Below are 26,926 nucleotides of genomic sequence, written 5' to 3' on the forward strand. Positions count from 1 at the left end.
ATTTCGGTGCGTTTTTTGCGTGTTTTTTTCCGTGGGTGCGGAAATCTTTCAGAGCTCGCAGAATTTTCTAAAAAAAAATTCCATTTTCTAGTGCGCACAGGGCCTTATACTCACCTATCACTGTCTTAATATTTTTCCAGTATCTCTCTGGTTGGTCTCTGGTGATTTGTGAGTCGCCAACAGCTCCAGTGTTTCTTGGAGTGCACCGAGGTCACAAATCAATATAAGTCTATGAGAAACTCGTTCTTGCTCTCATAGACTTGCATTGAGCGCTTGTGACGTAACTTTAGACTTCCGGCAAGTTTGAAGTTACAGTCACAAGATGATGTCTTGGGCCCATAACCGTGTCGGTAAAAGTTGAAGATGCCAAGGGGCGAGCATGTTACTGTGAGCAGGGACCTTCGATTACAAGCACCACTGCAGTGATGAAAAACAAAACGCTGGAGCGGTGCTTTAAGGCACATGTGGCTACAGAAAGATAATATAAGCTATAAAAGCTATATACTGTAAGCAAGTATTCAAAAATACAAAGTGTTTATTGTATACAGGGTAAACTTTGTAACACCTATGGGAAGTAGTGTCTGCTAGGTTAAAACATTGCTATCTTTCTAAACCATATGACTAATAACACAATAAGACGATGTTTAAAAGTAACTTATAGATGCTATATTAATAAAGATTCAGATGTGGAGTTATATAGTGTGTACAGTGAATAACTGTACTTGAGCCCTGGTGTTTAGGGGGACTAAGTCCCTTCTACCACATTAGAAGATACTGGTCTCCAAAATAAAGGCTAAGTGGATATACAGCAGGTTACCACACACACACACACACACACACACACACACACACACACACACACACACACACACACACACACACACACACACACACACACACACAATATAATGTTAATTGTAGTAATATAAAAGTCTCTTACTTGGTTGAGATGGCTCCACATGAGCATTTGTTCCTTTGGGGTTTGACTTCAGTGCATGATTTGAAGCAACTGGTTTATAGGATTGTCCGGTTGCTCTGTATATTGCTTGTACCCATAGTACTCTGTCTTGTTCATCATCACTGGCAAATACGACTGTGTCCCCTTCTTTAACTGCATTGAAAAAGCACCGACCACCCTGGAGACCTGCCAACATGGAGCAATTAAAGAAAGATTTGCTACTGATTTAAAGAAAACGGGATTTGATAGGCAAATGCATAGAATTGCTAAATTTTCCAATTGCACTTAAAAAAAAAAAAAAAAGATAAAGGTAGAGTAAGAATTAAATGCTGCATTTTGAAGAAAAAAATAAGTATTTACCCCTCGCAGATAGCTTACACATGAGAAAAAAAACAAGTAAATAATAAAATAAACCATTTAGGGATTGAAACCCTTGAATAAAGAGATTTTTTTTGGCTGTTGAATCAGAGCCTCGATCCTCTTTACGGCTCGCCCTTATTTCTAGGAGCCGATTGTGCTCTTCTCTATGTTAGAAGCTGCGGTCACATTACTGGAGTCTGGTTTGAACCACTGGACACCAGATATGAATTAACACCTACTGTACTCTACAAAGGATGCTGGTTATAGTCATTCTAATGCTATTGATACACCACGGAAGAAACCCTCTCACTGCTGTAGACCACATAAGATTGAGCCGTATAACAGAGTAGATGACCAGCATTGCCAGAATAAACCAAAACAGTAATTGAGGCCAACTAAGGTATTACTGTGTATTATCCTTTTAAGCCATCTCATACTACTCACAATAGCTGATAAAAACTCCTGAACCTAAATTTTAGTTTTTGTTAAAATATTCCAATGTCACTTGTATGCAGTAGCTGTAAGGTGAAACCGGTATGAGATCACCACCCTACAAATTGCTTTAAAATGGTCTTCTAGAGTAAGAGCTCTCTCAAAGAAGACAAGTACAAAGTAATAAAGGTGAAAATGGTCACAAAACTCTGGTCCGGTTAAATAGATGGTCTTCACAACGTGTCTTGTTGCCCATAAATTGTAAAATGTTAACAGCGTTATTTGGTTGAAACATTTTTTTGTAGGATATTGTGTTTGTTTTTCTTTTGTTTTTAAAGTAGATATACAGTACAGACCAAAAGTTTGGACACACCTTCTCATTCAAAGAGTTTTCTTTATTTTTAGGACTCTGAAAATTGTAGATTCACATTGAAGGCATCAAAACTATGAATTGAAACATGTGGAATGAAATACTTAAAGTGTGAAACAAAAGCACAGATTTCCACTGGTCTAATGTCCATTCCTTTTGTTCTTTAGCCCAAACAAGTCTCCTCTGCTTGTTGCCTGTCCTTAGCAGTGGTTTCCTAGCAGCTATTTCACCATGAAGGCTGGCTGCACAAAGTCTCCTCTTCACAGTTGTTCTAGAGATGAGAATGTGTGTCCAAACTTTTGGTCTGTACTGAGATAGCTATATATATATATATATATATATATATATATATATATATATATATATATATATATATATATATATATATATATATATATATATATATATATATATATATATATATATATATTAGAAGGAAGATCATAAATAAAGTAACCAATTACAATTGATCTGAGAAGAAATCACTTACCTGACTGCGGATCAGTGTAATCCACGGTGTACCCCTCCAGCTGCATCAATTCCTGGGGCTCAGCTTTCTTTTCCCTGTAGCTACACATAGCAAATGTGTATTGGCTAACCTGTTTAAGAAGAGATATATATACTGTATTTTGCCATCATAAAATCATTACAAGCCTTAAAGGGGATTCACTGATATTTAACAAACTGCTTTGAAAATGAACTGAACCATAGTAAAGTCATTCTGTGTTGTTCCTCTCCAGCTACTACCCACTTCTCTTTAGTCCTTTCCCAATCATACACCACAATGAGACACAACATAATAACAGTGAGCCTTAAATGGTTATTCCTATCTCCAAGATACTATCTCAAGATGTAGGGGGTGTATATTAACAAATACCTCCAATTAGAAATGTAGTAGTCTCCTGATAGTTATGTCTCTTATCTCATGTGCAGGGCATTGCAGCTTGGGCATCCATGGTTATGGCCAAGACAACCAATAAACTGTCACTATATGAGGAGATATAACCATGGATACCTAAACAATACCATGCACGTGAGATAAGAGACATAACTTCATCAGGAGACCTATACTACATGTCTAATTGGAGGTACTTGCAAATATTATTATGCCTACTATATATTCGGATAGGAACTTGGAGATGGGAATAACCCTTTTAAAGAGGCGCTTTCACCAAATATTTCATGGAAACACAACGTAATAGGCAATATAAAGCAAAACAAAATATATGTTTTGTTATAGATTTTTTTTTTATTTGACCTCTTCATTGTAGAGATAGTAGTAATTAAATTATTTGGCACCTAAACAGGGTCATGCCCTTCTCTCCCCATTATGGTATAAAGACAAGGGAGTACACACTCAAGTGTAATCTTTCCAATATTCCTCATTTCGACTTTAAAATTAACTGTGTAAGTGCCAAATACTTTGATAATTAATATCTCCATAATAGGGGTAAAGCAAAAAAAAAAAAAAGTTTTATTTTGCCCTGCATCACCCATTACATTGTGTGTCATGTTAACCCCTTCAGCCCCCCCCAGCCTGTTTTCACTTTCCTGACCAGGCCAATTATTTTTCAATTCTGACCAGTGTTACTTTATGTGGTAAAAACTCTGGAACGCTGTGCCGGACTCTAGTGATTCTGAGACTGTTTTGTTTTGTGACATGTTGTACTTCATATTAGTGGTAAACATAGGATGATTATTTTATGTTTACTTGTGAAAATATCAGAAATTAAGCAACAGTTTTTAAATTTTAGTTTCTATGTCCTTACACCAGAGCATTATGTCACACAAAACAGTTAAGTAACATTTCCCACATGTCTACTTTAGATCAGCATCATTTTCAAAACATGTTTTTCTTGTAAGGCTAAGTTCACACTTCAGTTGTTTTCAATCCGTCAGGTCCGTCAGCAACGGATCAGTCGTTTTCAAGATGTCAACTGATGCAACGGATGTGTTTTTTACAACATTCCTGTGACAGGAATCCTGTGAAAAAACTGATCCGTTTCGTCCGTTACATCCGTTTTTTTGACGGATCAGTCATGATCCGTTTGTGTTTGGGACAGCCCAGGGGGTGTGCCAAACATGCTGGGCATGCTCAGTAGAGCATGATGGAATCCTGCGCTGGATTCCGTCGTAAGACGGATTACGACGGAATCCAGCACCATAGACATACATTACAAGCTTGACGGATGGCAACGGATTCCTGCGGGGCGCGTTTATTTGACGGCCCGAAAAACGTTACATTCTGCATTGCTCCCCGCTCGGCGGTCAGTCAAAAACGACGGACCGCGACGCAGCAGATGCAACGCAGGGTCATCAGTCGCAATCCGTCACTAATAGAAGTCTATGGGAAAATACTGGATTCCTGCAAAATATTTTGCCGGATACCGTAATTCCCCAAGGCGACGGATTGTGACTGATGCAAAACAACTGAAGTGTGAACTTAGCCTTAGGATGTTAGAAGGGTTAAAAGTTTATGAGCAATTTGTCATTTTTTTCTAAATGACTTTGAGGGGCCTATGTGACAGAAAATACCCAAAACTGCACCCCTCAAAGTGCTCAAAACCACATTCAAGAAATTAATTAAAACAACCTGGGAGACAAATTTAAAATTTTACTTATTTCTCACAAAAAAATTGCATAAGCCTCAATTTTTTTTATTTTCACAAACCTAACAGGAAAAAATGCACCATACAATTTGTTGTGCAATTTCTCTTGAGTTGTCTATACCCTATGTACAGTGGAAAACTACTGTTTGGCTATGTGCCCACGGGACCTTGTTTCTGCGGATTTTGCCGCGGAAAACCTGCAGATTTTTCTGGATTTTCCAGATAGAGCCGCAGGTTTTAGCATGTACAGTCACTCCCCATGTTATCCTATGGGACATGGGGAGTGCGGTGTCCACGCTGCGGAAAGTGCGGCTGCCGACCATGCTGCAGATGTAAGCATCCGCATGTATAATTGCATGTTAATTATTCATGCGGAATTACCTGTGGATGTCCCGGCCCTCCACTATGGAGATAAGAGGCCGGGACGTCCGCAGGTAAGCAGCATGAATCTCCGCATGTTTCCCGCAGCTATTCCGCTGTAATCTAGCAGCTAAAAATAGCTGCGGACGCCGGTGGGCAGCTGCGGGAAACATGCGCTTGTACCTGCGGATACATCCGCAGGTACGACCGCCCGTGGGCACATAGCCTTTGGGTGCACGGTAGGGCTCAGAAGGGAATGAGTGCCATTTTAGCTGGAATAGATTGTGGATGCCACTGTATGTCACATTTGAAGTGCCCCAGACATGCCAAAATAACAGAAACCTCCACAAGTGACCCCATTTTGGAAACGACACCTCTCAAGGAATGAATCAATGGGAATTAGTGAGCAATTTTTAACCCTCAGGCGATTCACATAATTGTATAACATTGGGCTGAGTAAATGAAAACTACCATTTTTCCACTAAAATGTTGCTTTGGCCCAAGGTTTTTAATTTTCAAAAGGGGTAATGGGAGTAATAGAATGATACAATTTGTAAACCAATTTCTCCTGAGTGTGCCAATACCCATATGTGGTCGAAAAATACTTCTGAGGCAGAGTACAAAGCTCACATTGGCAGAGCCCCTGAGGTACCAGACCAGCAGAACCCCCCTCCCCACAAATAAGTGACCCCATCTACAAACTACACCCCTTAATAAATCAATCTAGGGATGCAGTGAGAATATTTGCATCACAGGTATGTCAGAGAATTTTATACCATTGGGTGGTAAAGAAAAAGTACATTTTTATATCAAAACTTTTGTTTTAGCCCCCCATTTTGCAGATTCTCTCAGGGAAATGGGTAAACATGGTGTGACGACATGGACACCCAATGCCTAGCATGGGTTAAAGTTTCTTAAAATTCAGCCAGACTATTGTTCTTCTGTGTGTATAGATGGGGGATAAGCCCTCATTGTTTCTACAAGACTCTTGGGAGTTTAGTATTGAAGTTTTTGTTAACTCATGTTTGCTAAACCATTGTGTCTGCCAGGCCCCTCTGAGCATTCATTGTAATGTAGTTGTGTATTGCTAATCTAATGCAAATTACCTTAGTAGCCATTATCTAGTCTGTGACTTCCAGACTACATGTATACCCTCAGTCTTTCTGTAGACATCCTTTGGATGAACATTGTCTATGCAGCTTGAGATTCATCCAATGGGAGAGGCGATCTTGTCCAACCAATCAATGAGGACGCAGTGTATCTAAGTGGAAGGCTGTGGCTATAAAAAGGGACTTCTTTAAGCCACCAGTGAGTTGATGGATGCTGATGGATCCAGTCTAAGCTCTTTGGAGCTGACTAGAGGATCAGGATATCTTATGGCTTCAATCTAGGGACTCCGGTTCCGGTTGGAGACCATATCCCCAGCCTAGGGATTTCGACTCCGGCTGCCAGGATTGTAATATCATACAGGACTACCTAAGGAGGACACTCAGGTTGGGACAGTTCAGTCACCTGGAACAGACTTTGCAGACCTCAGCCAGCTTCCTAAATCTGGCGCTATTCCTTTCTCGGTGGGTGCCCACCAAAAGCGGGGCGCTGCTGGATTGGAGTGAGCGGCCCTGGAACCTCTGAGGCAAGGACATTCTAAATCCCTGGTGAGCCAGCGGAAGGGTGAGACTCTGTTGCCTGTTACATTTGTGTGTTTTGCTGGTTATGTGTTATGTGCCATTAATTGTTTGGGGATCCAATAAAGTCTAATTATTGTGGTTCCCTCACCCTGTGTTGTCTGAGTAGTGTTACGCCCACGGTTAAGGAGGCCGGCGTTCAGTTGGGATGAGCCCTGAGCCACGCTGTCTTTCTAAAGGCGGCGGGTTTTAGTGGACGAGAGCACCCACTGAGCCCCGTGTCTCCACACATGGCACCAGCATTTGTCACAAAATCACAAAAATGTGGCAATACCCTACGTGTGGCTGTATAATACTGCTTAGGTACACTTGTTATGGACAGTATTATGAATTATTATAAGTATATAAGAGTTACATGGAGATATCCATAAAGAACAGGATTTAAGATGGTGTTTGAACTGTACCCCACATATCTCTTGGCATAAGACTCAGACAGACAGTCTGGGCTATTCTTGTGACCAGTGAATCATGCTGACATTGCTTAATATAAATGAGGAACCAAGCACATTACAGTAAATTGTATATCACAGAATAAGCTGTTCTACTTTATCCAATAGGAAACGTGTTACGTATTCTTGGCACCTAGCCAATAAGATTATATATATCCGTACAACTTCCGTATTAAAGTCAGTCTTACTTTCTATTCATATCCGAGTACGTCTCTCTGGTGTGTGTGAAAGATAGTGGTTATGCATGCTACCACGAGTGACTCATAATTTGGACTGCAGACAGTTTAAGAGGGATGCATGATTAGATTGCATCAACCTAAATTACGGCCTTATCACACTGTGAGATTCAGGAGGGAAGGAGAACAATATGCCTTTTGGAGTACACATTTTCATACAATATACAGAGCCCATAAGTGACAGAAGAACAGAATATCCCCTCAAGTGACCCCCACATTGGATATTACACCCCTCTAGCAATTTATCTACAGGTGAAGCGATGATTTTGACTCCATGGGTGTTTTAGAGAAACAATCAACATTGGATGTTGCGGAGTGAAAACTGTAAATCTGTCATTGTAGTGCTTAGTATATTGGTACATTGTAGTGCCCAGTACACTGTTGTGCCCAGCTCATGCTTCTGGAAATACAGTTTTTGCCACTACAGAAATGCTAAACATGTGGATATTATATGTGGTTTAGACTCAATGTGAGCTCAGAAGGAAAGGGGTAGGGGTTGTATTTGGAAGCATAGATTTGGCTGGGTTTCTTTTTTGAGGGAGGGTGGTCATAGCGCTTTTTTAGAGCCTTTATACTACCATTAACGAGGGAGCTCACTTTATCTCCATTTACAGGACCAGAGTGGAGACTTGTTTTTGTGGATTGAAATTAAACTTTTATTGCGTACATTTTCCATAAAATTTTGGACCACATTTGTCCCATGCTCTATGCAAAGCATTATATTGGGGTTTCCAGCTAAATCTCAGAATGACGGCATTCACATGGCATAAATGGGATCAATTCACGATACTGAGGCAACTGAGTTACTCTAAACTCTGTCTTCAGTGTTATCCTTTTCAGAACTGCAAAGAACTGTGGTTGACCGCACTTTTCTGCACCACTGAAAAGACAAACATAACCGGATCATAGAACAGACTCCAAGGTGATTTCATCTGCCTCATTATAGGGAATGTTTTGTCAGTGGTTCCATCTAAACCACGTATTTCAGAGAGTTACCCGGAAACCTGATGTAAGAGCTCAGCATAGAGTGTAGGATGAATGTGAGCAGAGCCTTACTGTGATCTTTGGGAGGAAGAATCAACAGCAGGTCAAGAATTCCGTTAATTTATTTTTTAAGCCATTCACCATGCAGTATAAGTGATTATACAACTTTATTCTGAGACAGTGCTATTACAGCGATGCCAGATTTACATACCGTATTTTTCGCTTTATAAGACGCACCTGATTATAAGACGCGCCCCTAAATTTGGTGAAGGAAAAGAGAAGTTTTTTTTTTAATGTTAAATGGGGTCCATCTTATAATGCCAGTGTCCGTCTAACAAATCATATAGGGTATATGTCCCTCATAGCCCCCCATCCTAAAATTAGCCCCCCTTAATCTGGATATGGCCCCCTTATATTGAATATAGCCCCCTTGTGCTGGGACACGTCGCCCTGTGCTGCCCATGGCCCCTATAGATGGCACACCTCCCCTGTGTTTGATATGGCCCCCATGTGTGCTGCCCATGGCCACTATAGATGGCACATCTCCCCTGTGTTAGATATGCCCCCCATGTGTGCTGCCCATGGCCAATATAGATGGCACATCTCCCCTGTGTTAGATATGCCCCCCATGTGTGCTGCCCATGGCCACTATAGATTGCACACCTCCCCTGTGTTTGACATGGCCCCCATGTGTGCTGCCCACGGCCACTATAGATGGCACATCTACCTTGTGTTAGATATGCCCCCCATGCTGCTGCCCATAATAAAATAAAACACTCTTTCCTTACCTTCTCAGAGCTGTCCCTCCTCGTGTCTCCCACCTCGCAGTTGAGCTCCGGCTTCCTCTACTTCCTGGTTCTTGCTGACGGTCATGTGATCGGCACGGCAGAGTATTATCTCTGCGTGCCTTATCACAGACAACAGCAGCAGGAGACGGGAGATCAGCTCTGGAGGTAAGTAAAGCTTTTTTTATTTTACTATGGGCAACAGCATGGGGGCCATATCTAAAACAGGGGGGATCATGTGCGATCAAAGGGAGCACAGGCACATATAATATGCCCCGCTGCCCCAGCCCCTCAGCGTGATGCAGTTTCAGCACCACGCTGCTGATGGACAGTGGCTGTGCATATTATATGAGCGGGAGCAGGAGATCAAATGCTGCCGCCCGCAGCTGTCACCTGCCCCCAGCACCGCTTCAGAGTGGACCCTGCAGTGTATATATTATATATATATATATATATATATATATATACACACACATACATACATACACGTACCCCCATATATTTATAAGATGCACCCCCTACTTTCCCCCAAAATTTGGGGGAACAAAAGTGCGTCTTATAAAGCGAAAAATACGGTAGTTTTTTTTCATGTTTGGCTACAATAACAAGAGTTTTTCCATCATCATATTTTTTCTAAATTTCTGCTGATAGTCATGTAAGGGCTTGTTTTCTAAAAGATGAGTTGACGTTTTTATTGGTACCATTTTCGGGCACAATGTTTTTTTGATCGCTTTCTATTCCAGTTTTTGGTAGGCAGAAAGAACATCTAATGGCAATTTATGAAATTTTTTTTGGTTGTTTTTTTTGTGCCGCTCACTGTGTGGTAAAATTAAACACTGCTTCATTCTTCAGGTCAGTGCAATTACAGCAATACCACATTTATGTTGTTTTTTTTATTTTGCTACTTTTATACAATAAACACAATTTCATAGAAAAAAAGAATGTTTTTTGCATCACTATATTCTGAGAGCTACAGCTTTTTTTGTATGTTTCTGTGAACTGAGCGGGGGGCTGATGTTTTCAGTGATATTTTCATGCAACTTTTTGACCACTTTTTTTTAGTGGTATGATGAAAAAGCATTATTTTTTTGCAACTTTTTTTTTTACAGTGTTCACTGAAGGGATTAACTGATATGACAGTTTTTTGTTTTTTACCTAAATGTACAATTTAATTGGTATTTTTTTTTTTTAAATTAGTTCTTTATTTTGTAAAAAAAAAAAAAAATTAAATTTTTACAATTTTTTAAAACTTTTTTTGTGTTTTACTTAGGCCTAGGATTGACTATCAATTTTCCGTGCCCTTATTGCTGATATAATGCTCTGCAATACTTTTACACTGCAGGGCATTAGATCAGTGACTTCCACACAGTCAGAAAGTGTGCCAAGGCAAGACCTCACAAGCCACTGTACCTGGGTGACCCCCAAATACATTATTCGGCCTGGGGTCAGCATAGATACCATCAGCACAATGCTATATCAATCGTGTTGTGCCAATCGGAGCACAGAGACAGCCCCGTCTCTAAAAGCCAATCATTGCCGCTGTCATTATTGATCGGTGCATAGCTGACACCAGCAGATCTCACCGGCATCGCACCTCAACAGGTGCGATTGTACCGTCAAAGGGGTTTGCGAGAATGCGACTGCCACAGCACAGTGAGTATATTAGCAATAATAGGATACTGGTGGAACAGAAGCAGCATAGAATTACAATACACTTACAATTTTACATTGAAACTTTTTTTCATCGTTAACACTTTTTTTTTTTTTTTAAAGTGTTTTTAGTGAACGCATTCAACAACATGAATCAATGAGGCTTATACAACATATATAACCACGTATTTTTATTTTTTTCAGACTTTTATTTGAGAACTATGAAGTTTTATTTCTATCTTAACTGTCAGCCCCCTTCTTTAGCTCCTCTCCAACAACTCCACTTTCAGAGCGTGTCAAACAGGAACAAAAGAAAGCAAATTAGAGTTTGACCATGCCACCATTGATATGGATTTCCCCACTGATATGGATTGCCCCATTAAGTGGGAGTGGAAATCTACCCAAAAATGCTCTTTTCATGTGCCAATATGTGAACAAAAAACATTGGAAAAGTTGCTGATCATGATTTTGAATTATTACAATTCTTACTTGCTTGTGGCACTTCAATACTGGAATGTATATAAAAGGCCTGATTAACCTTTGCAATAAACAGTCCATAAGCAATTCACACCATATAATAAAAAAAAGTGCAAAAAACAATTATATTTCATTTCCAAGCCACATGTTTGGTAAAATGGCAATGCATCATGTTTGGGGTAGGGAATGTGTATCCCCGAAATGTGCAGGTGTGTTCCTGCCTGCTTAATCTCTAAGTAACGTCTGACATATTATGAAGTTTTGCTGGAGCCCAGGAGAGAAAACCCTTAAGCTGGTTGTCACATAAACAAAGTAGAATTTAATCAATAGAACTTGAAAAAAATAAAAAGTTCCACAATTAGATTTAGTTAAAAAAACAAACAAAAACATTCCTCTGCTAAGATAATCTTAGAAATATTCCCCTGCTATGTGCTGTGTAATGGCCGTGTCTGACCGTACAGGAACATGGTCTGATCATAGCACAGCTCCTGGGTAGCAAAGGATCCAAAACAGTATCCAGACAGGGCAGCTAAAGATCGCAGTTGACTCTTTTTGTGTGATAAAACATTCTTCTACCCGTTTTAAACATGTGTTACCTCACAGAAACCAGCTGCTGAAATCCCATACGGTCTACGGTCCTGTCTGTATACTCTCTTTTGTTTCCTCCTCTGTAGTGAGTGCATGATGAAAAATCATCAATGCCTTAGTTTGATAATTGTATGGAAGGGCCCAACAGATTTTGGCACTGCATAGAAAACCTTCTGAACATGATTTTGGACTTGCAATGTTAATTTCCCAGCACCTTGGGATAAGGCATGCAAATTCATGGTACCTTTTAAAAGGCTGTCAATTGAATTTGCTACCAGTGGCTGGAATTTAGCGGAGACATCTTCATATAAGGTTACGTGCCCACGATCAGGACTCCCTGCTGTCTTTCGCTTGTGTGTGCTGCGGTCTTTCGCTTGTGCTCTCCCTACGGAGGACGCATGCGAATCTGCAGCAAACAACTGACATGCTGCGGCTTAGAAAGACGCACCGCAGGTCAGTGTTTGCTGCAGAAAAAACAAGCTCAGTGGGCACGGGATTTCTAGAAATCCATCCACTATGCTTGTATTGTACAACACAGCGTTTAGGACGCAGTGAAAATACACTACATCCAAAACTCTGAAAACACTAATCATGGGCACGTACCCTAAGAGGTTTAAAGCTAGTTATCCGTAAAACTCAAATGAAACAACATCCAGCAATTCCTGATGCAATGTATGTGCCCAGACTATACTTGCCCCCTAGAAAGTATGGATTCCCTGTAAAGAGTAATCATATAATTTATCAGATTACCAGGCCTGTATGGCACATCAGATCAATTTATATTCCTTAAACAGAACTGCAATTTCAATGATATGGATGTGTAAAACTGCTACCAAAGGACAGGTAAATTAAGCCAACCACCTTACACTCCCCAACAGCCGAAAAAAAAATGTTGCCAATTGTACAGACTAAAGGGGGTTTTACACGCAACGATATCTCTAACAATATGTCGTCGGGGTCATGGAATTCGTGACGCACATCCGGCGTCGTTAGCGACATCGTTGTGTGTGACACCTATGAGCGAGTGTTAACGATCAAAAATACTCACCTAATCGTTGATCTTTGACACGTCGTTCATTTTCAAAAAAACGTTTCTGTTGCTGGACGCATGTTGTTCATCGTTCCTGAGGCAGCATACATCGCTATGTGTGACACCCCGGGAACAATAAACAGCAGCGCTCCTGCGTCCTCCGGCAACGAGGTGGGAGTGTCGTTAATGCGGCTGGTCTCCGCCCCTCCGCTTCTATTGGCGGGCTACTGTGTGACGTCGCTGTGATGGCGCACGAACCTCCCACAGCGATGTCGCTAGGAAGGTAAGTACGTGTTAAGCGTCCGAGCGATATTGTGCGCCACGGGCAGCGATTTGCCCGTGACGCACAAACGACGGGGGCGGGTGCTTTCACGAGAGACATCGCTAGCGATGTCGCTGCGTGTAAAGCAGCCTTAATTTTCCCTAATTAAAAATGGAAGATTCCAAAAAACCTTTAAATAGCAAAAAGTCGCTACTTTGTAAGAAAAAAAATATATAAAATAAAAACATAACAGCTCTGCTAATAAAACAGATACACCCTTCAAATATTTTTTATTGATTTTCAAATGTAAGCTAGGGTATGAACTAGGAACGTATGGGGATACAGAAGGAAAAATTAGGAGTGGTGATTATATTGGGTAAACAGGGGGAAAATAAATAAACAAAGCAATTTACATGGAAAGATCAGAGCTTTATTCTTTAAGTTTGTTAATCTGAGTATTTTTACAATTATTATATATGCATCATAGCTGGATATGTAATGGAGCTTAGCCGTAGTCAATGGAGTCATTAATATAGAAGTTGTGTGTTAAGGTTTTGATCCAAGGAAGCCATTTTCGGTTGTCTTTTTTATAGTTCTTCTCCCTTAGAGACAAATTATATTCAATTGTATTGTGGAGGGAAACTCTTCACTAGGTCCGTTAAGACCTGTATCCATCTTGACGCTATAAGATGTTTTATGGTTAGTAAAATATGGCAGATGATAGGTCTAAATTTGTTTGGAATGTCTTTAAGACCTATTGAAGGCAGAATTAGCTGGGGAGTGAGCAGGATATTTAGATGAGTAATTTTTAATATGAGACCTTGTGTGTCCAACCACAAATTATCAAGGATTGGGCAGTTCCAAAATATATGGATTAGGCTGCCTTTTTCCCCACAACTCCTCCAGCAGAGAGGTGATTTTTCTGGATAAATCATGTTTAATTTCTGCGGTGTGAAATACCACTTAGAGAGTACCTTTATAGTACGTTTCTTGAAGACTAACGCAGGGGGAGTTGGTGTATAACAGATACCACAAAAAGCAGAATTTAAAAGAAGTAATAGGTAAGAATTATAATGAGTATTAAATGATCTAAAACAAAAGTATTTAACGTATTCATTTCAAAAAGGCAGGTTTTATTTATTACTTACTGAATTATAAAATATTTAAAAATGTAAGCAATTTGTAAACACAAAACATTTTATACAATGTCAATATACAAACCTGAACAAGGACAAAGTAGCGTTTCTTCCAACGTTTCCAGACTTTTTGCCCCACAGCATATAAGTAGCTAAGGAAAAAAAAAAAAAGACTTACAATTCCAATGTATAATTATTAAATACACATACATACACAAATAATATCTGTATATCGGTAATGAGTATGTAGAAATAGTCACCACCCTATTACTGCAATAAATAAAAAAAGAAAACTCAAGAATTCTCCCAAACAAAGAGAACAATGTTCTGCCTTCACCTCTATTTCTGATCTGACTGCTAAAAAATAAAATTGAAAATATTGTTCTAGCAATCTGATTGCTCTGCCATGAAATGTTTATTTACAACATTAATAAGTGGGAAAGTATCCAGTTTAATGTTAATTTTTCCCTATAGTCCAGAGCAAGGATGGTAATTCTACCACAGCGCAATAGTATGAACAAGGAAGGATGATTCCAGCCTGACAAGCAATCTTCTTTTATTCAGATAAGTATAAACTAAAGGACATATGGTAATAAATCATCTTAAGCTAATGAAAACTACGAGTTTGAAGTGCCTTTAGCACCCTTAATTATAATGCTTTACTTCAGTAAAAAAAGAGGCTCTTTTTGACCCAGTTACTGAAGCAAAGGATTATAATTAAGGGTGCTAAAGGCACCTGAAACGCGTAGATGTTTTCATTACCTTAACATCAATTTTTAGCATAATGTCCTTTGATTTGTATTTACCTGAATAAAAGACAATTGCTTGTATTGTAAAAGACAGAACATCTGCTAAGCAAAAAATGCCAGAAAAATTGACACGTCAAACCTTTTAACCAGTTGGTGATTTTAGAAACCTGAAGTGGCAAAGAACACAAAGCCTGAACATGTGTTCTCTAAGTTGCTTTTTTTTTTTTACATATAAATGCATAAATCCATTCTTTTTAGTGTTTATCTGATTTTGCAAGCAGTTTCCATGGTAAACTCTGCCTGAAAAAGACATTGTGTGGACATACCCTTAGAGAAAGGAAGTCAGGCTAGCCAATTACCTTATATGCCTTTCCCAACTAATATATTTTAATAACTATTATTCATTCCTTCAAAAATTTCTCTTGATTGTTGTTTGTTATTTTAAAGTGTTTTGCTTGTTCAGACCTTTTTGCTTACTTCAAGGGGTAGGTTCACAGAAATCTACCTTCTATAACCTTCTACAAATTTACAATGGAATAATAAAGAGTAGGACACTGGATAGCTCCCCTTAGAGTGTACATGACAATAATGGGTATAGCTCTATAATGGAATAGAAATATTTATTTTCCATCATAGGGGCATACTCATTATTATGATGTACACCTCATGGGGAGCTATCCAGTGCCGCACACTTTATTATTCTATAGTAAATTTCTGTGCGGACCCTATTAATTTTGTTGTATATGGTCTTTGATATTACCATATTTGTGTATATATATTTTTAAAAATATTGAATAAAAGTGTATGGTTTTAGAAAGTATATATTTGGGAGCGAATTGTAATGATTTTACTTTAGTGTGGAACTAGACCTAGTTCGTAAACTGCTTTACTTCTAAGGGTTGTCAGTTTCCAGACTGGTAATGCTTTAACCCCTTCACCCCCGGCCACTAAAACACCCTAATGACCGGGCCATTTTTTGCAATTCTGACCAGTGTCACTTTGACAGGTTATAACTCTGGAACGCTTCAACGGATCCTGGCGATTCTGACATTGTTTTTTCGTGACATATTGTACTTCATGTCAGTGGTAAATTTAGGCCGATATTTTTTGCGTTTATTTGTGAAAATTTAGGAAATTTGGCGAAAATTTTGAAAATTTCGCAAATTTCAAACTTTGAAAATTTATGCCCATAAATCTGAGAGATATGTCACACAAAATAGTTACTAAATAACATTTCCCACTTGTCTACTTTACATCAGCGCAATTTTCGAAACAAATTTTTTTTCCGTTAGGAAGTTAGAAGGGGTCAAAGGTCATCAGCAAATTCTCATTTTTCCAACAAAATTTACAAAATAATTTTTTTAGGGACCACATCACATTTGAAGTGACTTTGAGAGGCCGAGGTGACAGAAAATACCCAAAAGTGACCCCATTCTAAAAACTACACCCCTCACACTGCTCAAAACCACATCCAATAAGATTATTAACCCTTTAGGTGCTTCACAGGAACCAAAGCAATGTGGAAGGAAAAAATGAAAATTTTACTTTTTAACACAAAAATGTTACTTTAGCCATAAAATTTTCATTTTTACAAGGGAGAAAAGAGAAAGTACACAATACAATTTATTGTGCATGTTCTCCTGAGTACGCTGATACCCCATATGTGGTAAAAATCAATTGTTTGGGCGCACGGCAGAGCTCGGAAGGGAAGGAGCGCCATTTGAATTTTTGAACGCAAAATTAGCTGCACTCATTAGCGGACGCCATGTCGGGTTTGAAGACCCCCTGAGGTGCCTAAACAATGGAGCTCCCCCATAAGTGACCCCATTTTGGAAACTAGAGGCCTCAAATAATTTTTCTAGATGTTTGGTGAGCACTTTGAACCCCTGGGGGCTTCACAAAAGTTTATAGCGTTGAGCCGTGAAAAGAAAAAAAAATTTTTTTACCACAAAACGGTTGCTTCAACTAGGTAGCTTTTTTTTTCACAAGGGTAACAGGAAAAAATGCACCATAAAATGTATTGTGCATTTTCTCCTGAGTACGCAGATACCTCATATGTGGTGGAAATCAAATGTTTGGACACACAGCAGTGCTCGGAAGGCAAGGAGCGCCATTTGAATTTTTGAGTGCAAAATTAGCTGCACCTGTTAGCGGACGCCATGTCGGGTTTGAAGACCCCCTGAGGTGCCTAAACAATGGAGCTCCCCCACAAGTGACCCCATTTTGGAAACTAGAGCCCTCAAATAATTTTTCTAGATGTTTGGTGAGCACTTTGAACACCTGGGGGCTTCACAGAAGCTTATAGCGTTGAGCCGTGAAAAGAAAAAAAAATTTTTTTACCACAAAACGGTTGCTTCAACTAGGTAGCTTTTTTTTTCACAAGGCTATCAGGAAAAAATGCACCATAAAATGTATTGTGCATTTTCTCCTGAGTACGCAGATACCTCATATGTGGTGGAAAGTAATTGTTTGGGCGCATGGCGGGGCTAAGAAGAGAAGGAGCGCCATTTGACAGCAAAATTGGTTGGAATCATTAGCGGACGCCATGTCACGTTTGGAGACCCCCTATGGTGCCTAAACAGTGGAGCTCCCCCACAAGTGACACCATTTTGGAAACTAGAGCCCTCAAATATTTTTTCTAGATGTTTGGTGAGCACTTTGAACACCTGGGGGCTTCACAGAAGTTTATAGCGTTGAGCCGTGAAAATAATTTTTTTTTTTTTTACCACAAAACGGTTGCTTCAACTAGGTAGCTTTTTTTTTCACAAGGGTAACAGGAAAAAATGCACCATAAAATGTATTGTGCATTTTCTCCTGAGTACGCAGATACCTCATATGTGGTGGAAAGTAATTGTTTGAGCGCATGGCGGGGCTCAGAAGAGAAGGAGCGCCATTTGACTTTTCAAACGCACAGACGCAGTGCACTGATCGGCCGCTGCAGGACGCACGGTCGGATGCGATAAAAAAAAGCGTCGGGGATACGTAAAAAAAAAAAGTCACGCCAAAAATTGACCATGGATGCAGATACGTTATGTGCATCCCTGATCAGCGCTTGGCGGGACGCACGGACGGATGCGATACAAAAAGCGTCGCAAATACGGAAAAAAGTCACGCCAAAAATTGAGCAGGGATGCCGATCCGTTATCTGCATCCCTGATCAGCGCTCGGCGGGACGCACGGACGGATGCGATACAAAAAGCGTCGTGAATACGGAAAAAAGTCACGCCAAAAATTGACCATGGATGCCGATCCGTTATATGCATCCCTGATCAGCGCTTGGCGGGACGCACGGACGGATGCGATACAAAAAGCGTCGGGGATACGGAAAAAAAAGTCACGCCAAAAATTGAGCAGGGATGCCGATCCGTTATCTGCATCCCTGATCAGCGCTCGGCGGGACGCACGGACGGATGCGATACAAAAAGCGTCGTGAATACGGAAAAAAAAGTCACGCCAAAAATTGACCATGGATGCCGATCCGTTATCTGCATCCCTGATCAGCGCTTGGCGGGACGCACGGACGGATGCGATACAAAAAGCGTCGGGGATACGGAAAAAAAAGTCACGCCAAAAATTGAGCAGGGATGCCGATCCGTTATCTGCATCCCTGATCAGCGCTCGGCGGGACGCACGGACGGATGCGATACAAAAAGCGTCGTGAATACGGAAAAAAGTCACGCCAAAAATTGACCATGGATGCCGATCCGTTATATGCATCCCTGATCAGCGCTTGGCGGGACGCACGGACGGATGCGATACAAAAAGCGTCGGGGATACGGAAAAAAAAGTCACGCCAAAAATTGAGCAGGGATGCCGATCCGTTATCTGCATCCCTGATCAGCGCTCGGCGGGACGCACGGACGGATGCGATACAAAAAGCGTCGTGAATACGGAAAAAAAAGTCACGCCAAAAATTGACCATGGATGCCGATCCGTTATCTGCATCCCTGATCAGCGCTTGGCGGGACGCACGGACGGATGCGATACAAAAAGCGTCGGGGATACGGAAAAAAAAGTCACGCCAAAAATTGAGCAGGGATGCCGATCCGTTATCTGCATCCCTGATCAGCGCTTGGCGGGACGCACGGACGGATGAGGTGTAAAAATGGACAGGGGATACGGAAAAAAAAAAAAAAGTTATACTCACAGTACCCAGAGGACTAGCAGGAGGATCACTGACCAGAAGAGCTGCAGAGGAACAGATGGCAGAGAGATGGACAGCTTTACAGGAGCAGCAGGCAGATCAGCAGAATGCCCAGGAAGGACCCAGCGATGGACGCAGATGTGATCAGGCCGGTGAAGACAGGTAAGAGGACGTCGAGGGAGAGCAGAGGGGGAGAGGGGGGGGTAAGAGCAGAGGGGGAGGGGGGGAGCAGAGGGGGAGAGCAGAGGGGGAGGGGGGGGAGAGCAGAGGGGGAGGGGGGGAGAGCAGAGGGGGAGACCGGAGAGGGAGCTGCAGAAGCAGAATAGAAATAATGGGGGAGGCAGTCAGATCGCGGGGGGAGCGGATCGGGATGTCGGGGGGGGGGGTGGTTGGGGGGAGCAGATCGCGGGGGGGGGCACGGCAGGGGCTATCACGGCAGCGCGCAGGGGCACCACGGGAGCGCGCACGGGCTGCAAAGTGAGCACAGTACTCACTTTGCAGCAGCAGCGGTGGTAGCAGATCGGGATGCCGGGGGGGCAGATCGGGGCGTAGGGGGGCAGATCGGGGCGTAGGGGGGCAGATCGGGGGGGGGCACGGGCAGGGGCCTTCACGGGAGCGCGCAGGGGCCTTCACGGGAGCGCGCAGGGGCCTTCACGGGAGCGCGCAGGGAGCGGAATACTTACCATTAGAGCTGCAGCGGCGGAGACATCAGAGGCGGCGGCGGCAGCAGCAGCGGTGGCGTGGTACCAAAAGTACCAGCCACTCCACGCTGCAGACATGTTGGGGGAGGGCTCACAGGCCAGCACAGGCCTGGGGAGGGCGGCCACCGGCAGATCAGACCGCCCCACTGCACACTGATTGGAGCGATTGCGCGTCATAGCACGATCGCTCCAATCAGTGCTGCAGGGGCTGGGGGCGACATGTTTGAGGTCCACCTATGATATGCTGCTGCAGCTGCGGCATCTCATAGCTGGATCTCACAGGATCGCACTAATTCGGGCATTATTTTTGCCGAAATTAGTGCGATCGATGTGGTTGGCGGTTCAGATTTGAACAGCCAATCACATCGATCGTCGATAGGGGGTGGCGATGCCACCCCCCCTGGGGTCAAGCAAAGGTCCCCTGCTGTAAGAAACAGCAGGGGACATCATTTGAAAGCCGTTGCTATGGCCACGGCAATCAAATGAAGTTTAGGCCGTAAAATTACGTCCCTGGTCGTTAAGTCACGTTAAAATAGGACGTAATTTTACGGCCCGCGGTCGTGAAGGGGTTAAAGATCACATGAAGGTTTATGTAACTTTTCAGGATAAATGGTTGTGTATGCAGAAGAGAAATAAAACAATTTCCGTCCATTACATGACCTGTTTTCTGCACTTTTCACTATCTCGAATTCTTTGTTGTCTCTGCACTAACAGGTGGACACTTAATGGTATGATGCCTCTTATGCACTGCACACACAAACGGTGACTAGAGATGAGTGAACCAGAGGTTCAATGTTCGTTGTTCGTATCAAACACAGACTTTACAAAAAAAAACAACAAATAGCGTTCGGGTTTGGATACTTTACGCATGCAAGCCGCTAGCGCAAGCATTGCTGTGCTTGCTTACGGTCAGTGCTCGGCCCAGTGAGAGCTGCTCGCAGTCTTTGAATGACTCGCACTGGGGGTAACAACAACATGATCAGATGTAGTGTGTACAAAACAAATAAAAAATGGAAAACCCTGCCCACTCTCCCTCAGAAGTTTTTTTTTTTATGGCTGGTTGTATGTGGGCGGAGACCCGAACTGCCCAGAGATTTCCATTGAGGTTCAGGTCAATTCAGGGTCCAAAATCAAACTTTATCTTAAGTCTAACTAATCTCACCTAACCAAACTTCACGGGTTTGCTCATCTATAACAGTGATGTTGGTAAAACGATGTGGGAATTAATGGCTCTATCTATATGAGTAAAATAAATAAATTAGGCTATCTTCCTCTCATGTGCCAATATAGCACATGTGCAGAAACAGCAGCCATTATGATACTGTACAGTAGTACTGAGCCATATAAATTTAAAGGGAACCTGTCACCAAATGGTTATAATACTTACCTAATGGTCAGCGCGGAGCAGAGTCGTTGGATGGGCGTCTCCATTCTCCGGGTCCCGCACCTCCTCTTTCGGCCATCTTTGTCCTCCTTCTGAAGCTAGTGTGGATGACACGTTCTACGTCATCTACACTAGCCGAAAGTAAGGTCCTGCGCAGGCGCACTTTGATCTGCCCTGAGCAGGGCAGATAAAGGTATTGTAGTGAGCCTGCGCAGGACGTCAAAGTCAGCTAGTGTAGATGAGGTAGAACGCGTCATCCCCACTAGGTTCAGAAGGAGGATAAAGATGGCCGAAAGATGAGGCGCAGGACCCGGAGAACGGAAACGCCCATCTGAACAGTCTGCTCCGTGCTGACTGTTAGCTGAGTATTATGAACATCTGGTGACAGGTTCCCTTTAAATTCAATTCTGGTGACATAAAAAATATCAAAAAGAAATTGCAGAGAAGTGTGTGTCTCTGTGATCTCTCACATCCGGCAGTTCAACTCATCTTGAGCAAGATAAATTTTAGCTGTATTTCAGAAAAAGTGAGAGGTTCAGAAGGGTGCATTGCCTTATAAGTGACTCACAAGTGGTGAAATATAAAATATTTATTTGATAAGATCTATTACATGTTACTTGCATGTACTATTGATTTATGCAAGTTTGTTTAAATAACAATGATCACATAAAATAAAAATAAGCATTAAATATACAGGTGTGCAGCACCTGTCGTTTCCAAACTTGTGTGCTGTAAATTGGTATTAGTAAGGGTTAGGGAGCTGCAAAAGGAAGAAATATGAGAATTAGAGCAGGGCAGTTATACTTACAGAGTCTCCCGCGTGGCTGTCACATTGTTTCTGGGTCAGATAATTAACTCTCATGCATATTCATTGCTTTCCCTTCCCACCCTCTGTGACAGCGACTCTGATTGTTTGCAGTAGACTGCCGGCGTTTGTGATAGGTTCTAGAGAGTAAAAATAACCATAGTCTGCAAATGTGTCTGCAACCAAATGCTTAACGTGCACACATTGCCAAATCTGGTAATCCAGCATTAAGTTATATGACTTCACCTGAGGTGAGGTCACTGAGTTCAATGAGTTCCCCTCAGGTCAGGTCACCTAAGGTCACAGCTGGGGTACTGTGGGAACTACCAGCTATGACCTGAGGTGAACATACTGACGTCACTGCTCACAGCTGTGGCTCTGTTAGTTTATCCGTGAGGCCACAGTGATAGGTCATGTTTTCTAATGAGACCGAGCTCTGCAACCTCAGGATGTAGGAGAGCTGGGATCGTTGTGGGACATCAAGTGGATTATGTTGGACCAGCAGGGCTGTTTGGGAGTTAAAAAATTGGAGAAGGGTGTTGTTTTTTTTTTTTTCAAATAAAGGATTTTTTTCTGTGCTTTGTTTTTATTTATTTTTACTCACACAATTAGGAATAGGGGGTCTCCTAGACCTCTACCCATTACTAACCTTGGGCTTGATAACAGCTGTGATTTTTTACAGTAAAGTGCTGGAACTGGTGCATCTTATTGATGCAAAAATTCTGGGGTGGCTTTGGGCTGCTATTTTTAGGCTGGGGGACCAATAACCATGGGTCTCCCCAGCCTGAGAATTCCAGCCTCCAGCTGTTCGCGTTATCTTGGCTGGGTATCAAAATTGGGGAGACCGGTTTTTAATTATTTATTTAAATAATTTTTAAAAAGACACAGAGACCCTCATATTTTGATACACAGTCAAGATAACGCACAAAGCTGGGGGCTGCAGCCTGTAGCCGTCTGCTGTTTTTGTGCTGGGTGTCAATACACGGGGGGACCCTACGATATTGTTTCCAATTATTTCTTTTTACACTCCACAACCGATCATAGATGCCGGCAAGCCGAAAATCTGACTGAAACCAATCACAGATGCGATAATAGAGGGTAGGCGGGGGAAGCAGTGAATATGCACAAGAGTTAATTATCGGACCCAGGAGCAGTGTGACAGCCACGCGGGAGACTCGGTAATTATAATTCTCCTGCTCTAATCCTCATTTTGCTTCCTTTTAATTTTTTACATATTTTTTTATTTTTATCCTAAAGTCCGTGCTCAGGGTCTGTGCACGGACACTAGGTGTCTGGTACGGACACAAAACTTTACAGTTCAGGTTCACCTATTAGTTATTACAACTACTTCATTCTTTTTTTTTTTTTTTTTTTTTTTAACACTTGCAGGCTAATAAGTGAGCAATCTTTAAAGTTTTCATGCTAGTATTTAAAGTTGTAGCAGAACGTCATTTGTCAGCTACCTGGCCATTTATTGCCATCTGCGCCACCAGCCCTCTATCTCCTTCTATTTGCATCCACAATCCTGCTCCAGCTCACATACTTTAGTATAAAAGGAAGGATATTGATATTGTTTAATGCTTTCAAGCAGCCTCTGTGAAGCTCTGAAGCCAATGAGAGGTAAAAAGTAAGGTTCTGTTTATATGCCAGGTACAGGAATGGGCATGTAGACAGAGGGTTGTAGGTGATCACTGACAACCAGGCTCCCCTGCCAATAAAACAGAGAAGGTGTTGTTATCTGCTGAACATTGACAGACTGAAGTGTCCAGAAACCCACCCATCAGACTTAAAGGGAATCTTTCAGCAGGTTTTTAATACCTCATCTGAAAGCAGCATAATGTATGCAAAGAGACCCTGAATCCAAGGATGTATTACTTAGTTTACTGGGTGCAGCAGTTCTGACACAATCAAAGTTTTTAGATTTAGCATTCAGCAGAGCTAACAAATTTAACCACACCCACATCAGGCTCCTTATGTACATTGTCAATTGACAATGAGCTTCTTACCACAGTGGAAACCGAGTCAGACTACAGTATGCACATCAGACTTGGCAACTTGAGAAAACAAACAGAAAAGTGCACCTATGCAATGACAATATATGGGCCCTTTGCATCCCAAGAGCTCATCAAAATGCACACTTCCACCTGTTTTGGAGGTGGAAATGGATCTGCTAACCTCTTGGGCCCCTGTTCAACTGCACAGTTTGCACCAATGATATGTCTGCCCCTGAACCCGGCAATGGTAATCTCCTAGTGATAAAACCTTCATTATAAGTAAACAGCACACAGTGTTATAAATGACACATCATTGAATTGTTTTAACCTCTACATCATGCTATCATCAGATTACATTACAAAAATCTGATTACAGATTGCCTATAATTCAACCCATTACCATGCACAGCATGGGAAAAGACTTAAGGCCCAGTCACACACAACGACTTACCAGCGATCCCGAAAACTATGCGACCTGATAGGGATAGCAGGTAACTCGCTGGGAGGTCGCAGGTAAGATGTCACACAGTCAGATCTTACCAGCGATGTAGGAACAATACAGGTCGCAGTAGCGACCTGTATAACGATCTCAGCAGTCACTGTGACCCTGTCACACAGTGTCAAACACAGCGATGTGTCCTGCCCAGTAGGACATCGCCTTTGAAGAAAATGGCCTGGACCATTCTGCAATGACTAGAGATCTCACAGCAGGGGCCTGATCGCTGGTAGTTGTCACACATAACAAGATCGCTAACGGGATCGCTACTGCGTTATGGAAACCGTGACTCAGCTGCGATCTCGCTAGCGATCTCGTTATGTGTGACGGTACCTTTAGGGACTGGAACAGACAGGGGTCCCCCTAGACATGGTTTGTCATGTAAAGTAAATGGTTTAAAGGGTTATTTCTGCCTGTAAACTTAATATGTAAAATTGCAATGCCAGACGCAAATTATGTTAAGTTGTCTTTGTCTTATGTTAAATTTTACTTTAAAGGGTTGATCTAAAGGTCTGAATATATTTTCATCTAAAAAAAAAAAAAAAACAGAAAAAAACAACAAAACAATAGAAGCTAGTGTAGTAAGGGAAGGATGGGAAATGTTTAATGCAGCCATATAACAAATTAGTTAAGATTAGGACAATAAATAGGGATTTAGATTGAAATGTAATCAGCATTTGGACCACCACTTTGAGATCTGAAATGCTCAAGTAATAAGAAAAAAAAAAAAATCTCAAACAGAAGATTGTAAAATTTATGTCTAATTATATTCAGTATACCACACAAATTCTAGATAAAAAAAACATGTCAATTGAGTGTACTATTATACATGCCTCTAGATATTTACAGGATTCATTTGGTCATGTATTACTAAATTGGTCAGAATGAGCAGTCACTATAATAAGCACATCATTTTTAGAGGATTTCTGTTACATAGCCATTATAAATGAACACAGACTGCCCTCTTAATTCTGTAATCACATGTTTTCACGTGGGATTAAACCAACAAAGGCTTTAAGCATCAATAGCACAAAGCGGATATTTGATGAAGACGTGCAATTGTGCAGTGGTAATTTGCCTTCCCAATGGTGCATAAAATATACGGTAGTCTTAATCCAACAATTTGATGCCTCGAACATTAGGATTACTACATCTGGTGTTAACAGATATTTAAACCTAGTTTTGTTTCATCGACTCATCAAGTGAAACAATTTGAAGCTTTAAAAAAATAAAGTTGAGCTTCTATAATGTTAGCTTTTTACTTCTGTGCAATCTTACAATAGATGGCACATTGCAGGCTCTTAGTAATAGGCACATATCTGTTCTGTTAAGTTGTTTAATGTCGGAAAGAAATGCTACATTTCTGAGTCAAATCTTTGATTCCTACAAATATCTTAATGTTTTGGTACTTACTATCAGCAGAGAATTTTTTCAGATTCATTGAAAATGAAGAAATAGAAGGATCTCACGAAATATAAAATATGACAAATTAACATGCATTACTTTTTATTTTATTTATCTTTACAGCTATTGGACATTTTGCAGCATATTGCAAAGCCTGTACAATCACAGCACATAACGTGAAACACCATGGTTTTGTTTTATTCTGGAGAGGGATATGAAAAGGAATATGGCAATTTATTTGCACCGAGTCCATGCTGTGACAGTTCATGGTTATACTTCAAGATGAAAAATCAGTACTAATGAATAGTTGAAAAACATAATTGTATGCTGAATACTGAAAATATTCAGCAGAGAAAATGTGGAAAAGGGCAGTTACTGCTTCTCAGAGACCATTTTGATACCTCCTTCTTATACTGAGGAATAAAGCAATCTACAGCCTGAACGGTAAATCCTCTATTTTTACAAGACTATTTGGCTCAGACAATGGAAAAATACAAGGAGAAAAATTCAATACATGTACGCTGCTGAGTCCAGCAAAGGCCTTTCTTAAAGAGTAAAATCTCAGTCAAGGTTGAAAGAGCAATTAATGCAGTCTCAAAAATCTGGGTCATTCTGATGGAGCTGGGTTAACATGTGGCAGAAGTAATCATCCACTTGTGAAAATGATTTTCAGTTCATTCTCAAACACCTTTCAAACACTCATGATCCCATTTAACTGACAACAATACAGGCTATAGGGACCAAATGCCCACAGGCACTTTCAGTCCGCAGCGCACGTTGTACTGCCGGCATAAAGGAGGTCTTCCCAAGACTACATTCCATCTATTATTCCTCACTGCAAGATTAGGCCATTTTTTTGTTTCTACTTGGGAAAGAGA

The 26,926-nt window shown here is 41.3% G+C and overlaps 1 protein-coding gene across 16 annotated transcripts in view; it reads right to left on the reverse strand.

Annotated features, from left to right (window-relative positions):
* The window catches only part of CADPS2 (calcium dependent secretion activator 2), a 914,362-nt gene that overhangs the window by 524,567 nt on the left and 362,869 nt on the right, over window positions 1-26,926 (reverse strand). For all 16 annotated transcript variants that reach the window (XM_075345069.1, XM_075345070.1, XM_075345068.1 and 13 more), the window contains exons 9-11: window positions 14,457-14,523; window positions 2,611-2,719; window positions 941-1,144 (exon numbers count right to left, since the gene is read on the reverse strand). In XM_075345069.1, coding sequence (XP_075201184.1) covers window positions 941-1,144; window positions 2,611-2,719; window positions 14,457-14,523 — 380 coding nt within the window. The remainder of the gene's footprint in view (window positions 1-940; window positions 1,145-2,610; window positions 2,720-14,456; window positions 14,524-26,926) is intronic.

The sequence above is a fragment of the Anomaloglossus baeobatrachus genome, chromosome 4 (genome assembly GCF_048569485.1).
Source record: "Anomaloglossus baeobatrachus isolate aAnoBae1 chromosome 4, aAnoBae1.hap1, whole genome shotgun sequence".
NCBI classification, from domain to species: Eukaryota; Metazoa; Chordata; class Amphibia; order Anura; family Aromobatidae; genus Anomaloglossus; species Anomaloglossus baeobatrachus.